General features: G+C 49.7%; 1 protein-coding gene across 9 annotated transcripts in view; it reads right to left on the bottom strand.

Annotated features, from left to right (window-relative positions):
* The window catches only part of CDK5RAP2 (CDK5 regulatory subunit associated protein 2), a 168210-nt gene that overhangs the window by 21366 nt on the left and 128577 nt on the right, over positions 1–18267 (bottom strand). For all 9 annotated transcript variants that reach the window (XM_039234624.1, XM_039234625.1, XM_039234626.1 and 6 more), the window contains 3 exons: positions 10790–10838; positions 7965–8140; positions 3688–3807 (listed from right to left, as the gene is read on the bottom strand). In XM_039234624.1, the coding sequence (XP_039090555.1) occupies positions 3688–3807; positions 7965–8140; positions 10790–10838 (345 nt within the window). The remainder of the gene's footprint in view (positions 1–3687; positions 3808–7964; positions 8141–10789; positions 10839–18267) is intronic.

The following is an 18267-nucleotide window of genomic DNA, read 5'->3' as shown; positions in this document are numbered from 1 at the left end:
CCTAACCTGCCTCCCGTAGATATTATCACCACCACCCCTAATGCGAGCTGACAACCTGGGGCCATCCTCAACACCACTCTCTGGCACCGGCCGAGCAAGCAATCGTGCCTGCTGGCCCTTCCTCACTATCACCTCGGACGCCAGCCCACTCTATTCTGTCCCCGTAGCTGAGTCGCATCACTGCGCCCTGACCTTGCCCCCTTGCTACTCTGCCAGTGGGGCTGCACAGTCCACTCTGGTTGTTCTCTGCTCGGAAACACCTGATGACCCTTCACTGGGAAGACAGACAAACCAGTCACAAGGCCCAGCCTTCAGATCTCCATTATTTCACTCCACAATCTCACGCACACCCCACTCCGTCCCCACCCTAGACTCCAGTGTCCTCAAATGCAGCCAAGCTGAGCGACTTCTGTGCCCCCAAATACCGTGCGGTGACACGTCTTCTCAGATTCTGTACAGTGAGGTCGTGAGGTCTTTACTCTCTGGGCCTAGAATGCCCAGCTCCTTCTTCACCTGTCAAAGTCACAGTTGTCTTTCAACTCTTAGCTCAAGCTCACGGCCTCTAAGTATTTACCACCAAAGATCAGGGTCTAAAACCAGACAGACCGGGATTGAGGTCACTTACAAACTCTGAACAGTTTCTTCGTCTATAAACACCTGCTGAGGCTGTGGTCTCTCTCTGAAAATCCTACCCCTTCGTCTGGCCGGACAGCGGCCCTGACGCTCCACCTCGGCTTCCGGCACCTGCACCCTCTACAGTGTCCAGAGCATGGGACCGTGCTACCCCCCGCAGAGCACGGGGCTTCCTGCATGAGGCAGGCAGTCACCTCCGTCCCCCCCGCCTTCCTTACTACAACCACAGAGCCCAAACGCCGGACCCCACTCTCCCTGACTCCGGCGCAACTAGGACACGGTCGGGTGTCACTTCCGTTCAACAAGACCTGATGGGAAGCCTGCTGGAGGCTTCTGGGAAAGATCTCTCACCCGGGTGAAAAGAGAAGGACGGGGGCAAGCCCCACCCTCCTCGTTCCCGTGCTCTGGACACCGTCCAGAGAGGACATGGTGCGTATACTGACTACGGTCTCACCAACACTAACCCTAAGCCCTGCTATCACCTCACTGAGTCATTAAACCCGCCTTGGAACTGCTTGCATCTGGATTCCTTGTGATGGAAGACAACAGAAGTCTCCATTGTTTACACTGCTTTTTACTCATATTCTGTTCTCTGCAGCTGAAAGCCTCCTGGTCCACAACTGATTACCCGGAACGTTCCAACTCCCCATAAGGAAGCTATGACATCAGATCTCCCAGAAGCCAAAGTGCCATACTCCTTCCACGCTATGGCACTCCCTCTCCTCAGGTTAATGATTCATAAATCGCAACGTTATGTAATTTTTTCATTCACACGTCTCTCCCCTATGAACTCTGCTGTTTTTTCAGAGACACCTGGGTTTGAATCACGGCTCTGGCTTCCTAATAGCTAGATGACCTCAGGTATATCACATAACTTCCCCGAGTCTCCACGAGCCCGATAAAAATGATCAATGTTGTTATTATTGCTGCTATTATCAGCTGTATTAATATCATGATTGATGACAGGCTCAAGCCAAAACCAGGACCCAACAGCCATCTGGTGAACAGGACAACTCCTGCATAGGAAGTCTGCTCTGACCACAGCTGGGCTGGTCACTGCTCAAAGGAAGACTCAGGCCAGAAAAGGGCTCCTGACAGAGCCTGAGTCAGTGGGGCCCACAGCCGAGCTAAGAGGCCAGTTTGCTCTGAAGGCCATCACTACCAGCTCCCGTAAGTGACGACTGACAACAAGCCACCACGTGAGATGACAGTTTTTAACAACACTCCACCTCCACATTACAGAGTCAGGCCTTTCTCAAACCCGTCTCCCAAGATGAACACCTCACAGCAGGGGGGAGGTGGAGCCACTTTTATTTCTTTGTCTTTTCAGAGACTGTGACAGCTGCGGTGAGAACAGCATGGACCCCCAACAGCGTAAACACTTCATGAACGCCTTTTTTGTAAACCTTCCCATCGGAGTGAATTACTCTCCAGAGCAACTGCCAGTTTCATTGTAGCTGGTGGCCATGTGAGCCCCCAAATACTTCTATAATTGGATTTGCCGGGAATAATGTAAAACAGAATGAATCTAATTCAGGCATTACCAAGAGTGAATGTGAAGGGCCCAGGCATGTATTTCTTCCCGGTGTTTGATATGACTAATAACTCTGGTTAATCAATTTCCCTGGGGGTGAGAGACAGGGAGCGAGCCGGATGGGGGGGTGAGGTGGAGGCGGGGGAGGGAAAGGGAAGGAGGTGTGGGTCCACTCTGTTTACCTCGCAGACTGCAGCATGTACAGTACTCTGGAAAGATCCTTCCAGGCTGATGGCTACAATGGACCAGGGGTCCAAGGACTCAAGTGATGCCACCGAGTACATCTTCCTAGAACTCAGTGATTTAATCTCTAGAAATGTTTGGGTCCCCACTTGTTGCCAAGTTGTGCCGTGTCAAACTAATAATGCCGTACAAAATACAATAGTAAAATAACATGATAAAGGCAAAAAAAAACCACTTACTGAGTGAGGCACAGAACAACACCCTGGTCATGGCATCACCTTATGGAAATCTCACCATGACTCTGTTTTACAAAATAATGAAGGCCGGGAGAGGTGGGCTGAGTTGCCCCAAAGTCCTCCAGCTAATAAACAGAAGAGCTGGGGGCCACGGTCCGCCCAACCCAGCTCCCCAACCAACTCGGGCTGTTCCCAGGGCACAAGGCTGCTCTGGAGACACATTCTTCATGCAATGAAAACAATCTCTTTGGAACAACAAGGAGAGATGCCCAAAAGTATATTGTTCAAAGGAAAAAAAGGTACAGAATAGCAGACATAAAGTATTTTACTTTCTGGGGGAGGGAAAGAGTAAGAATGTATATTTGTGTTTGCACTGAAAAACCACCGTAAGGATGTGGAAGACAACTAGCAGGGGTGGGAGGGGAGGGGGAAGAAGAGGAAGGATGGGTCCAGAAGAGACATATTGCGTTCTGTACCATGTGAACGTCTCCCTTGTGGAAAAAGATATTTTGAAGTTCTGCATGAAGAAGATTCCACTCAGCTCTAACTGTGTTTATGCAGGAATCATGGCGACCTCGTAACGGGCATGTGAGACTCTCCCCCAACTGCCAACGTGCTCATACTTTTAAAATCCAAGACTGACAAAAAGACAAAATGCCGCTCTGCTTTATTTTAAAATCCTGATCTGTTTCTCTGCAGCAACCAGCGCCACGTGAGGGGCCAAGCACACAGCCCAGGGTGCAGGGGCCGGCAGCCTCGTTCAGTGCCCAGGAGATTGCCAGGCCCGGGGTGCCCGCTCCATGCCAGGGGCCATGCAGGCCCCAGCTTGTGCCCACTCACCCCGTTCTTGTCACCCCAGGATAAGACGGGGACTATCGTCCCCACTTCATGAACACACGACTGTAACTAGCACATCGTAGTATTTCCACAACATTAAGGGAGGTCACCTTGGAGGTGAGCGGCAACGTCAGGATGTGAGTTGCAGTCTCCCCAGCCGCCAGCATGAGTCCTCGCGCACAAAGGGAACGCCCATCCAGGCAAGTGCGTCCCAGACGAGCATGCGCAGGCTCCCAGGAGCCCCCTGGGCAGGTCCTTCCTTACCTTGATCAAAGTCACACCCCTGGCTTTCCAGTTGTCCCCGAAGTTTCTCATTTGTTTTAATTGATTCTTCTAAACGTCTCCTCAAGCTTCGAATTTCTTGTATGTGCTCCATTACTAAGTCTACGGGAAGGAGAATATTTTTAATGTAAGGTCTGAAGCCCCCAACAAATTGAATTAATTTACAGATTATGCAACGATATCGAAATTCTAAATCGTGCTGGAAATATTAAGTCAGTGACTGGCGATTTCTTCCTAGACACGGTGAGGCTGGGTGAGTGCCCAGAGCCCACAGACACAGTTCTGCAATGACTGTCTGCAGCCCTCCATAAGGAGAGTGTTCTACATCACACGGAAAAATTATATTCCATACAATTTTAATGCTAGCTCTAATGCAGCCCTTTACTCTTCTAAATATCAAATATTAATTTAAAGTTCTTTATGGTGAAACTAACAGATCACTTTCAAGTCTGCCTGAATTGCCTGAGAGTTGATTAAACTACCTTCATAATGAATCCAGATATTTTTGAGACTAATTCTCTGAAAAGAATATATTCATCCATTTATCGCCTCCTAATTTAAGCCTTAAACATAAAGCAAAACAATAATCCCCATGCTAGTGAAAAGTGTACGAAGGGGACTCTCAAGGGCATATCCTGTTCGTGTGAATATAATTGTGCGTGACTTTTAGGAACTATTTTTATCATTAGCCTTAGAAGGGTTCTTTTCCAATGTCTTTCCCCAAATAAGTCTACTTCTAGGAATCTATTCCAAGAGATCACCAGACATGCTGACAGCCGTGTGCCAGAATGCATGAAAATGTTAATCTTGAGCACTATATGGAACGCTAAAAACTGAAAATAACTCCAATTATTAAGTAAGCGGTATTATATCCACCGTGATGCAATATGACACAGCTACTGAAGTTATATCGTGAAGACCATGCAATATCGCAGAAAAATTGACACAAAATGATTATTCAGCATAATTATAACTCTACGTAAGAATTTACAGACAGAAAAGACACATAAACACACCAAAAAAGAAAATATACCTAAATATGAACAGCAGTGGCCTTCAGGTGTTAGATTTGAGGTTTTTCAAAACTCCTATACTGTATCTCAATATAACATTTAACCAGATGTAAAAATTTAAATCTCCCAAATGTTCTAAACTGAGCATGTCCTATTTTTCTAGCCTCTGCCACATCTCACTTGAACCAAGAAAGGAGACACGGTTGCAATCTCAAGGTAGCTCCAGAACCGGCCTCTAAAGCATAACCACGTTAAGTATCCAGAGGCAAAGCAAATGCCTCGAATTCATCAATTAGGGTACACTCGGTATGTCTTCGTAATGTTTGTTTCAAAACATTATACTAATGTTATGACCCAGTTTTAATTCCTCCAAAACGACTTTCATTTAAAAGTAGCACAATGTTACAGATCTTTTCCTAATTAAATAGTAATTCTGCCAGGAATCTGAATGTTTACGAGGTGACTTAATTCCCAAGCCTTCGGCGGTCCCTGTTAATGCCAGAGGCACGGCCAGTCATCGGGGGAGCGGACGTGCCAGGCCCTTGCTGCAACAAAGATCTGGCGGCCCTCCCGGCCTGGCCCTGCGGCCCCGCACATCTGCCCACAGCCACTCAGGACCGAGTGAGGCGCGAACTTATCTCCTGCGACCGTGTCCTCCGTGCGGGTTCCTATCCACATCGCTTGCTGCGTGCCGGCTTCTGGGGAATAACACCCAGCAGCCGTCGGCACACGTCACCTCCTACTGAGTCTGGCCCAGGGCTGGAATCAGCACTCGGTCTAGAGGAAACATTCCCAGTCGAACTGGACACCGCTTATTAATTATGCAGCCCTAACCGAGGAGAAGGAAATACTACACGCGTCTTTACAAAACAGGAGAAAAATACCTGTCCCTCTTGCAATAAATGTCCTTCTGACAAATGCTGACTCTTTAAAACCATAAATCCTGCAAGAAGCAACCACTAAAAACCTCATGTGTATCTTTGGCCTAGTGGGTCCACTCTACAGAATCCAGGGTAAGAAAATGCCTGAAATGAGGGGAAAGAAAGCTTCGTGTTCAAAGATATTCCCTGCAGCAGCGTTGGCAACTGTGGGATCTTAGAAAGCATCTGAGATGCTCAGCACCAGGGAACATAAGGAAAACCGCAGTTCAGCCTTCGACGGACTATTCTAAAGCCACCGAAAATGATGTTGTGTAACAACATGTCAGAAAGCTTATGATATAATGTCAAGTGAAGAAAGGAAAACCACTAAATTATCTTTCTACTTAGAATAAAAACACGACAAAAGGAAAAACAGATGCAGAGACCAAAAGTCTGAAGAGAAGCAAAGCAAAAGAGCTAAAACTGAGTTTATTAGGACGGCTCCAGAGAACACTGTCCCCGTTCAGGAAAAGTGCGTGGTAAATCACCGCGAGGTGTGATAAGCCCAAGGTCATGGGTGCCCAGAATAATGAGACGTAAAGGAGATGCCGGAAAGGTTCTGTATTGGAAATAAACCAAGGCTGGGGTTGGGAACACGTGGGAGGGTAGAGAAAAGAGGGGCAGGCGAGAGAAAGCAGAGAGAGGTGCCCAGCACCACAGCAGATGGGTCTTGTTTTAAAGAACAGGGATCTCAAATCTTCCCATTAAATGATCTGGCTTTGCTGTGTGGTAGCCCCCACTGCCTTGCAGTTCATCAAGCCCTCAATCCAGTTTGTCTCTCCCATGAAGGCCTTGTAGGAGCAGCCTCTGGGGCTCCTGGAAAGGGACTGAGCTCCCTGCCAGGCTGACACAGTGCAGAAGGAAGTGCAAATAGGGACAAGGAAACAGCTCATAGGTCTGACCCACATCAGCAGAAGGCAGATCAAAGAGCCAGAAATAACCGAGAGACCCAGGACACAGAAATTCACAGGAGTCACACAGGGACACCGCTGGAGAGCCAAAGAAAGCAAATCTAGGTGACTGGTTTCAAGAAGACCCCAGTAACACCTCGTTATATCACGCACGTATATTTCATGCTCAAGGTACGTTTTCAAACTGTGCTCCTCTGGGCTCACAGTAGCCTAGAGAAGCCTCAGAAGCCACCAGGGAGGATGAAGGCTCTACCTGCACCTCTTTTATGTATGAGGCCTCCATGTAAAGCTTCATCTGAAGAAAAAGGAGGGGTCTGTTGCTAAAAAGGATTCTAATTTTTGAAAACCACATTTTATGTGATCAGGTGTCAACAAAGAGCTTTTAGAAAGGAGGTGCCAGTGTCTGATTTGTGCTCTGCATCCGTTCTGGGTGCCCCGCAAACAACCACTGGAAGAAAGGGGAGACCAGAGGACGTCAGCTGAGGTCCAGAATGTAGACCAAGGGTCAGAAAACTGTAGCTCGTGGGTCAAACCCACCCACCAGCCATTTGGGTAAATAAAGTCTTACTGGAACAGAGCCATACTCATTCCTTTACATTTTGTCTATGGCTGCTTTCTGCTACAGCCGCAGGCTTGAGTCATTACAAAAAAGACCATATGCTCCACAAAGCCCAAAATATTTACTATCTGGCCTTTCTCAGGAAAGATTTTCCACTCCCTGGTCTATACTATCCCTTGGACTTCTGAAATACACTGACGTATAAACATGAATCCCTACCTAACACCCCAATGGGAGGTCATGAAGACCGTAATACAGAGGAGGTCAAAGGTAGCTCTGGCAAGAGCTCTGGGAGGCTCATTCTGCCAGCTGAGCCCCTGGGCCACGGTCAGAGGCAGGATAAGGGACTGACCCAAAGGACGAAGGGTCACACACTAAAGGGAAATACTGCAGATCTAGAGAACTACAAGATATCCAGATGGGAGTGGGGTGGGGGGTGAGGTGCTCCGGGGAATCTGTGCAATTCAAAGCAAGAGTCTTCAGAGTGGCAGTGCCTCGGAGAGAGACTGAAATGAACAAGAGGAAACTCACCAGACCTGGAACAGACACCTACCCTCTGCTTCCCAGCCTGTTTTCCGCCACCGCGAGAAGCGCAAGGAGATGGCAGGTCACATAAGAAGTCATCGTTAAGAAATAAAAATGACTCTTCCCCAATCACCAACACTTTCAACAACCACAGCTTTCCCTAGTGATAAATGATAGTCTGAATGACCAGCTCTGGCCCTGCCAGGATCTCCTCTCATCAGACAAATATTCAAATGTCACTACACTCTGCTCACTCAGGCAAGATGGCAAATTACTGTTTAAACCAGGAAACCTTGTTTGCGTCCAAAGTGCTTAGCAAAGCTCAGCTTACCTTGAGAAAAATGGTTTGCCATTACCGAGGTCTTCCCGGTCTCGCTGTCTAGCTTCTGGTCCCGGGAGAGGACGGAGGACTTCTCGGACATTTCATAATCGGACAGCGCATGAGAGGCAGAAGGCTGAGGAGACTCAGGTAGGATGTGCTGGTAGGTTACACCGTCTTCCTCAATCCTTGACCAAAGGGATTGGAAGAGAAATCGTTTCCCACACAAAGGCTCCAAGTCAGGACCATGACTTGGGAACAAACACTTAAGATCACTTGGCCCTTTGTAATTTCCCCATTTGTCCTGGAGCCCTTTTGCTTCCCCAGAGAAGTTTTCAGTGAGGACACTCTAAAAACAAAAAACACTCGGGGGCCTGAGTCTGGAGCCAGTGAAGGAGGGGGAGCTGCTGTGTGGCTTACAGGGAGGGACCCTACGACAGAGCACGAGTCGCAGGCAGCCACTCATCGAGCGTTCCCGGTGTGCCAGGCAGGTCAGATGTACCACCGACAAGGTCTGCACGGAAACCCTCTAAGGCAGGGACAACCATCCTCATTTGGAGCTGGGGAGCCTGAGGCCCATCACAAGCTTGCTTGCTGCCTCACAGCTTTCTAGGTGGCAGAGCTCACACTGAACCCAAGCCCGTCTGGCTCTGGGACCCCAGGAGAAAGTGGGAGGCCAACTCAAACCCATGAAGTGACCTGATGGGTTTAAAAATCTCAAAACGCTCAGTCTCCAAGCAGGTCCCCAAACCAGCATGCTGGCGATCATCTGCTTATTAGCCTGTTTTTCCCAAGAGCACCTAAGCCATAAGGAAAAACACCCTGAACTCTGTGAAAAGTCCACATGAATCTCCATTATAGATAAGCTCCTTAATTTAAGCTCTTTTTTTCCTCCTGATTTTTCCTATTACTTCTTGTCTCATTATTCAGGAGCTCAGACAAGAGCAAAGGACTCCAAAGATGCAACGCATTCATTAACAGGTAAACACCAGATGCAACTTCACCCAGACAGCGTGATGGATGCCCGGGCGGGCCGCTGCTTGCAAAAGTGCTGAATGGGCCAAGGGCACCCATTTAATTAGCTTAGGAGTGACCCGTGTGAGTGCTAAGCCTACAGCTGAAAAAGGCAGAACAGAAGGAAGAGAAACAGACCTGTCAGAAGCGGGGAGGGTGACCCACGGTGGAGGGGGACTGAACGAGGCTCCCCGCCCCCGGCAGCCCACGCTCCAAGCAACCACGGACGTTGTTCACAGCAGCGAATCTCTCGCCTGGCCCCCGCTTACCCGCCTTCAAAGACTCCCCGCCTCCTGCAGCACAGAGCCTGGGCTCCCGACAGAGAATCTGAGAACCAGTCCAGCAAGGACTCTCCAGCCTTGACCCTCCCGTTCCCAGCCCCAGCTCGCAGGGGCCACGTCTCCCTTGCCTCGCACACAGACGCTCTCCAGCCACCCCTGCCCCTGGCCTCGTCCTTAGATCTCAGATAAGACTGCCTCCACTCGGGGAGGCCTTGCTTGCCCCCTCCACGGCCCACCACCTCGGTGTGACCCATTACTAGAAGGACAGAAGTAGAGGGTCAGAGCAGGAGGGATCTGCAAAAATACTGCAGTGGGAAAGGAGTGTTTCTCCTGAGCCCACAGAACCTCGGACAAAAGTGGCCTCCAGGGAGCTGTGATGCCTCCCCAACCACTCACTTTGATGGAGTTGTGGCCTTTGTGATGCCCATGAAATCTTCAATTCTGCGCCCAGGCTGTCTATGCTTCTTTATTTTACCCCCAGAAGCCCAAAAGGTCACTGCTCTAAAGAGGAGGGAAATACCTCTTGCACTAACAACAGCCAGAACCTTTAAGCAGTAAACAGAGGAGGATGAGACCTTGACATGCCCCTGTGACCCACCAAGGCAAACTAAGAAAAGTGTATGCTTATTCCATGAACACTTTGTGAATCCCAACAATGCATTAGACAGCCGGGGCTGGAATTCACAAGGCACTGTCTCTGTCCCCAAAAGGCAATTTGCAGTAATAATAAGAGCCCAGGAGTACGAATGATTCAAGTTCAAATCCCAGCTCTGCCTCTTCATGGCAAACATGCAACTCTGACCCTCAGGTTCCTTGCCTAAAAAAGGAACAAAAACGCTTGCCTTGTAGGGTCAGAAATAATGACTGTAAATGCCTAGGGCGGCAGCGGACACACACCAGTACCCAGGTAACGCTAGCTGCTCTCCTCTTCTGGGGGATTCTGGGAGCGGAAAGATAAACGCAGGAAGTATTACATCGCCATGTGCTAAGTGCTGGAATGTGACGATGTGCCAAGTGCTACAGGAAGAATCACTGACCCTGGGATGTTGTGAGAGAAGGGCGCACCGGGGACAGCCAGGTTCACTGCCACAAAAACTGACTGCCGAAGGGCTTTCAAACTAGAGCGGGAAGAAGCAGAGCATACGGCTTGTGTCCAGGCCCGGGCTGCAGAACAGTAACAAGTCAGGTAAGACTGCAGCCAGAGGAACGGGACAGAAAGGTGGGTCAGACCGAGCAGGGCCTCAAACGTCAGGCTGAGGCATGTGAAGTTTAGCCTGCAGGTACCCAGGGCCCGACAGAAGGAACGTGTAGTCCCAGTCAAATAACCTAACAGAGAAATGCCATGCGAAGGACCTAAAATAGCGGCCTCAGGGCCGCAGGAAGCACAGCATGAGCTTGCTGGTTTTGCGAGGGCACCGTCAGCGTCCACAGGTGTTTACGCTTTACGTACAAGAAGCCGGAGCCTCACTGAACGGGCGGGAGCCGCGGCGTACCCAGCAGCCCAACCGACCGCAGCCTTCCTCCCGAACGCCACACACTCACCTCTCCGTCAGTTCGTTCTGGGTGCTCATTTCCACTTCAACGCATTTCCCTGGAAGCGGAAAGAACATCAAGAAGAAGGAAAACAATGAAAACACACACACCCCCCAAGCGATCCCTAATCGTCTCTTACTCATACATGTGCAGGGGCCCAGTTCCATGTGTTTAAACACTCTTTGTAGCAACCCCGGATATTTAAGGCAGGATGACCAAGCACACGCTCAGAGCGCAGGCTCCTCCTTCATCACTGCTCTGTGGCACCAGTTCTGCAGAGAGGGGATGGCCCTGAATCTAAAACGCAATCACAGGGGTGCTGCTGGGTGCATGCTCTTTTTCCTTCTCTAAAACTAACAGAACATACGCTCATTTTGGGCAACGGGAAGCAGAGACGAGGAGAACACAACACTGCCCGGGTGCCCACGGCAGACAGGTGGGGGGCCTCCTTCCACCCTCTGCCCCATGCACTTTGGCACTGTGCTGTGGCTTACTTCTTTTCCCTTCGTATTTTATTATTGGAAGCGCTTTTCTTACTGAATTTGCTTTAGAAACGTGACTTTGAGTGGCTGTTAGTATTCCACTGTAGGCATGCATGTCGCCAGTTTTTGCCGGCCCCCTTATTTGACATTTGGGTCATCTCCGATTTTTCACTTTTGTAAATAAAGGAAACACACATCTTGGTACATACGGCGTTATCTGCATGTAAATGATTTCCTCAGGAAAGACTCTCTGAAGTGGGATTAGCGGGGAGAGGGGCATGTGAGTGCAGCTGAACAGGCCAGCGCCTGCAGCACGCGAGCGGCGATGAGAAACGGCAAAAGACGACAAAATAAAGCTCAGGACGTAGCCGGGAGGATGCTCGGCTCCCCCTGCAAGGCCCCGTTTGCTGTATGAAAGGAAACACGGGAGCCCAGATTTCAAAGAGACTAACAACTTCATGTTAAAAATACTTCAGAACTCTGGGAACTGCAGCCTGGGATGAGCTCTTTGAAGAAGCTAACGTGTGTGTGGCTAAAGGAAAAAACAAACCCTTCTGTAGCCGTACTTGAAACATGAGACTATAATTAAAGTGCACCCACACATACCATTTTCCAAACTACTCCTAAGAGGGAAAGTTCTCGAACACCACAGCGCGGAGGAAACGAGCACCGGGGCCTCGTGCATCTGCCCTGAGCCCTGTGGTCCCCACTGCGTGCTCCCCGGGGCCGGCTGGTGCTGCTCTCAGGGGCCCTCAACACCCCAGCAGGACAGCCGCGGGCACCAAGAGCCTGCGCGACATCCCGAGGGCTTGAGGGCCACCTGCCACCGCAGGGTGTGGGCGGGCACCGGGGAGAGTCGGCCAGGTCCCCAGGATCTGGTGCCCGGCCCCGAAGACGACTCGTTGGCACCAGCCGCGTCCAGAACAGTGTCAGGGTTTCCAGTTTACAGTGAGGAAGGTCTGACGTGTCCTCGCTTACTCTGCTCAACTCGCGCTCTGTCACCTCCTTGAATGTGTGCTCCAGTTAAGCTAGGGATTCAGAGACGGCCCAGAGCCAGCTTGACTGCAAAGCTAGGTCTTGAGCCTCTTGCTTGCATCCTGACCAAAAACGCAGCGACTCCGCGGCTCCCCAGAAGGCAGAGAGAGGCTGACGGGCCTCTATCACAGTGGACATGTTCCACTTTCTGTGCTCTGCGTTCCTGGTCACGAGGGGACATCTCCATGTGACTGGCTCCATTCCCGAGACGCTGACTGGCAGTACCAGGCTCCAAGGCCCGTGAATGGGCAGGGACGAGGGTGTCAGAACAACTCAGCATTTTCCACCTCGCACCCGCACGGGGCTGCTTACCAACATTCAGCTGAGAAGGTTCTGGCCCTAAAACCCTGAGAACGGGCCATCTGCCCAGCCCGGCCCTCCAAGGGGCTTAGCAGCCGATACATATAAGCCGAGCACACAATTGTTCTCCAGTAGCAGACACACGCCTCGGAAACCGCACGGGGCAGGGCACCAGCGGTCAGGGGCAGGCTTTAGGCACTCTGGGACCCCTAACCAAAACCCCATCTTCTAACTAGCAAAAAACACAAAACAAAGAAACGTCTCCTCAGTTCCTTAACAAAACCCACACCGCAGAAGGAAGTGCCCTGAGACCACACAAGGCATGAGTTTCTGTCTTCGAAGAGGACATCCTCCGAGGAGTCTGTAAGGACTCAACAACTGTACTCCGCCCATTCCCCCGCCACAGCCGAGTTCTTGAAAACCAAACGACAGGTGGGTAGTGTGGGATTCACAGGGACATCATTACAAGTGATGCAGTGAGCTTCGTGGTGGAAACTGCCTCACACAGGTGACAGGTGCCATCTGTCTGGCTGTTGCGAAAGCTCAGAGAGCGTGTCACGAAGGCACTGAAGCTTCCACCTTGCAGGCAAACCTTACTGCTGCACCGAAAAGCTGTGTAGTGGTGAGGGCTTTGTCTTTTCACGTGAAAACACACCCAGTTACTTGGTCTGTATCTGAACAAGAGGATTATCACTCAGGGCCCGCAGGACCGGCCGGCCGGCCCGCCCTCCTCCCTGCGCCGATCCTCCGTGGATGCCGCCTGCATCTGAGAACGGTACTGTTTCCAGCTTGAAATGGTATTCCTTCACTCAAAATCCATCACTCGTAGAGAATCCGGTTCAAATATCATAGCCCAGCATCTCCTCCATGACCTCACGTTTCTTCCTCTCCATCCACCAGTAATTTGTAGAACATACTCACATTGCTCCTTCTAGGTGCCTGGGCCGGACACCGAGGATGCAGAGATGAAGGAGGGGCCATCCTACCCTCAATGAGTTCACAGCTGAGTGGGACGAGGGACCCAAAAGACAACTGCACCACTGGGCTGTGACAAGGGGCAGCACGGGATACCGCGGGAGGGCGCATAGAGGAAATGAACATGACCCAGCCTGAGCCATCAGGGAAAATTTAGAGGTAACAATAGACAGATCCTTGAGGCAGGAAAGAACTGCTGTATGAAGATAAGAAGCAGCTAAGGGGCTACGTGGAAGGCAGACCCCAGGGCTACTTACGAGGAAAATGTTCCATTTTACCGGATAGCCTGGCTCACTGTGCTGACTCAACCCCACGTGCTCCTAAAATACCTCTCCCCATTGACTATGAATCCTCCCTATATGGAAGGTCGAGCTCCAATACCCCTTCCTCCTGGAAGACTTCCCTTCAGAGCTCAGAGATGCCACTCCCCCCAAGCCCCCACTATGCAGGTCAGACAGAGTCAGAAACCGAATAGAGGGGAGCCCTAGTGTATGATCCAAACCACAGAAAACTGTCGGTATCGTCATCAAATCCTGGCTGGGCACTACATGCACGGCCCCAGCCTAGTTTGGAAGGCCAGGATGAGACAAGGCCCCTATCTTCCAGGAGTTTATGCCCCGAAGAAATAAAATATGCTCACAAGAAATCACTGTTGTCACCTTCTGAGCTCCCAAGATTGGTCAGGCAGGACACCAGACACTTGAAATGATCTAATTTAGTCCTCAGAAAGACCTCTGTGAGACAGGTACTATTCCCTCACAGAGGAAATCTGACCATTAAAGGGATAAGAGAACCATAAAGCTGAGATTTGAACTCAAGTCTGTCTGGCTCCAAAGGGTCTGTTCCGTCCATGCTGGCAGAAGTAACTGTCACATGCAAGCTATGAACAACCCAGAATAAAAACCCAAACAGTTTTGCTTCCACCCAGGGTGAACAAAGACAGCTTCCTAGAGGATAGACAGAATTTCTATAAGGGAAGAGAGAGTAAAAGCCTTCTAGCAATGGGACTGGCTTGAACAAAGTCCCAGAAGTGGGTAGATGCAAGCAAGGCCTTCAGCACAGAGCACAGACCGGGGCACCCGATGTGACAAGAGTGTGAGAAGCATGACACCATGAGGGTCGGGGGTTAGGCTGTGGAAGCAAACTGCCAGGGCCCGAGTCTAGACCCTGCCACTCCCAGTGCAACCCTGAGCAAGTAAGTTAGCTTCTCTGTTCCTATTTCTTAAATGAAGGTGATGGGGGCACCTGGGTGGCTCAGTCAGTTAAGTGTCTGAACTTCGGCTCAGCTCGTGACCTTGAGGTTTGGGAGTTTGAGCCCCGCGTCGGGCTCTGTGCTGCCAGCTCGGAGCCTGGAGCCTGCTTCGGATTCTGTGTCTCCCTCTCTCTCCCCCTCCCCTGCTCACGCTCTGTCTCTGTCTCTCTCAAAAATAAAAAAACATTAAAACAATTTGAAATGAAGGTGATGGACAGTACCTTCTCCTAGGCTGAGAACAATGTCTAGCATACAACATGCAGCTGCTAAAGACCAGCCTTCCTCATGGTTTCTCCATCATCATCATCATCATCATCATCATTATCATCATCAACATCAACATCGTCAGTGAGAGGGTTGTGGGCTAGACAAAGCAGACTGTGGGAGGCTTTGAAAGTAATGAATGGTTTAGGTTCATCCCGGCAGGCAGAGGGGAGTCGAGAAAGGACCACAGCGGGTGCCTTCTCTTCATGTGGCTAAACCCTGCCATACCTGGTGAGCTCGCGGAGGAAAGGGGCCACCTCACCATCCTGCCCCATCTCCCCCAGTGCTTACTCAGAAACACCTGACGACAACGCCGTCTTCCTGATTTATGCTACTGGCCGGGACTGGACAGGGACACGGTGGAAAGCCTGGGGCTGCAACACCAGTTCTCCATCTGCTTTGGCTCCCAACCCATGTTAAGAATCTGAACGTTGCAGATCCTCATCTCAGAAAAATGCACACAGTCAGAAAAATCTTGCAGGGTTCTGGACCCCTAGTGAAATCCCTAGCTTGGGAAGCTACAAAACAAACCCGGCTCTAATCCTTACAGGGAATAAGAAACTGCATCATCATCCTACCAACTAAATATTATTCAACGAAAGCAGTGATATGTGCAAAGATTCCAGGATGGTGTTCTTTTAATGGCCCCAAACTGGAAACCACCAAAATGCCCACCTAATGGGAAACGATTAAGTAAACTACGGCACATTCACCCAAAAGAATGCTCCAAAGCCACTAAAAGTTACAATGTAAGTTAGTATTTATTACCTACAACTGGACAGAGGGAAAGGTTGCAAACAGTTCTAGTTCCGCAAAAATATATATATATACACACGTATAAAACAGATCTGAAAGCATAAACTCCAGGGTATTCTATTTTGCTGTATAAATAATGCAATTCTAGGAGTCTTTGCTTATCTGTTATTCCACAATAAACATGTATTGCTTTGTATTAATAAAAAAAAGGTTATATTTAAAATTTTTAGGAACTCAGGTGATGCAATCACCTCAAATATAAAACTACTTTACCCTACGCTCCTTTCACAATGCGGGAGCCGGACCCCGCGGACAGCATCTAAGAAAGACCCGCCTTGGTTATATTTTACTCTCTAAGAAAGAAGTTACAGTGAGGTACCTGAGACTTCTATGCTTTTTGTACAAGAAGCTAAAGTTCTGTGTTTGTGTTGTCTGCTAAGCCTTAAGTTCTTCTACTTCCAGAATCCACAGGAAACGAGACAGGAGACCTCCCTGGGCTCGTCAAGGTAAATAACTAGAGAATAAATCAAGGGGGGGTGCTGGATGTGGGAGAGAGGGCCGCTGGCGCCAGAGGCAGGCTGACTTCTCAGCCTCCCACCTCCTCAGGCCCTGGTTTGCAGGAAGAAGAGAGACAAACAGAAAACTGCCTCGGGCCTGGAAGCTACAGCTCTATCTTGAGGGTCTAGTTATTTCTCCAATAATACAATGAAAACTAGCTTATTTGGAAACCCTTAGCCAGGAGAAAGTGGGTTTCACAAAGCTGGGAAAAGTCGGTGGCTCCTGTATGCTGCCCTCATGGCCCCGGGGGGGCTGGTCCCAGGACAGTCGATCTGCAACAGGCCGGAGCTGTTGGGTCCTGTAAAAACTCAGGAAATGCCCCCTGGACCCAGAAGCCCAAACTAACCCACGTTCTAGCTTGAAATTAATTTGAAAATATACGGACCCTCGTGAACCATCTGTTTCTTACGTATGAAGACACAAGAACGAAGGTCAAATTGTGGTTTCACCAAGTCAGTTAGAACTTCGAGCAACTGGCTTTCCTCTGTAACGCTAAGTTCCTCCAGTAAAACCAGGTGTTCTGAGGAGTAAGTGTTCTGAGGAGTAAGCCCCCAGCTCGCAACAGGTATGGCTACTAGTAAGCACACAATGCACGTGAACCACACACCCACCACCAAGTCAAGGCTTTGTGCTCCTTCTGTAACTCTTACAACTCACACAGGGAAGCCTTTGATTCTGAGCAGAAGGAACAGGACCTGACTTACATTCTGAAAAGATCCCTCTGTCTGTTGTATGGAAATGGCCTGTGGTGGGACACAGGTGGAGGCCGGGAGGCCAGGGAGGCCAGGGAGGCCAGGGCTGAGATAAGCCACGGAGCCACGGCTGCAACAAGGTGGTGGAAACTGGTCAGATCTGCAGTACGTGTTGAAGGCGGCACCTCAAAGGGGCGGCCAGTGGGGTGCGAGGAAAACTGGCTCTGGGTGGTGTCCTCCGAGAAGCCCGGGGCGGTGGGGGGGGGGGTAAGGATTTCCCCCAGTAGGGGGGGACTGGCCACATCCCATAAACACTGCTGTGAATCTGTGTGAGGTGTGTCCAAAAGCGATTGCTGGATTCAGCAAAGTGGAAGGTGCTGGTGCCTCAGGCATGTGCCAGGTCCGTGGAGAGGCTGGGTGTCTAAAAGCCCAGTAATCTGATTACATTTCACATGAATAACCTAACAACACTGTAGAAAGAATGAAATCAAGTAACTTTTAAATGTAATACCTGACTATATACCCTTAGCCTAAAAACTAAAAGAACTGTAAACAAGTCTTGATCTTTATTTAGTAGGTTTTACATTTCACAGTGGTAAGTATGGAGCAATTCTGGAACTTTCTTTGTGTCTTCGAGAACTAAGCAAAGGAGCGGATATACTGATGTGAGAGCCAGGATTCTCACTGCTGGAGATGGGAAACAAAAATAAGGACGTGGGAACAGCAAGAAAGGACACAGTGGGCTGGCCTGGAATTGGAGGCACCGCTGTGAAATAATGACTTTTACGATAAACTACACCTTGCTATACACACACATATATGTATGTGTACGCATATGAGCTGTACTCTAGTTCTGCCTGCTAAAGAGTCTAAAAAATGATCCCCCAGTAGCAATGAACCTACTCAGCCCCAAATCGTGGTTTTTAAATACCATTCCCCTTTAAGATGAACCAGGACTACTTGGAGAAATGGCTGATTCAGGGGCAGGGACGGTATCAGTGGGTTTAGAACATGTTTTTTGTACCACAAAGTACAGAAGTACAGAAGAAAGCTCCCCCGAAAGACGAGACCTGTCAAAAGGAACTGCCACTTGCTAAATACGGAACAATTTGAGCATTAACATGAATGACAGAATGAGTAATGGTCCCCTGAATACAATAAGAACATACACGT

This window comes from Hyaena hyaena, unplaced genomic scaffold, assembly GCF_003009895.1.
Source record: "Hyaena hyaena isolate Hyena2069 unplaced genomic scaffold, ASM300989v1 scaffold_90, whole genome shotgun sequence".
Lineage (NCBI taxonomy): Eukaryota > Metazoa > Chordata > Mammalia > Carnivora > Hyaenidae > Hyaena > Hyaena hyaena.
Note: the sequence above shows the minus strand (reverse complement) of the source record. Positions and strands in the feature narration are given on the sequence as shown.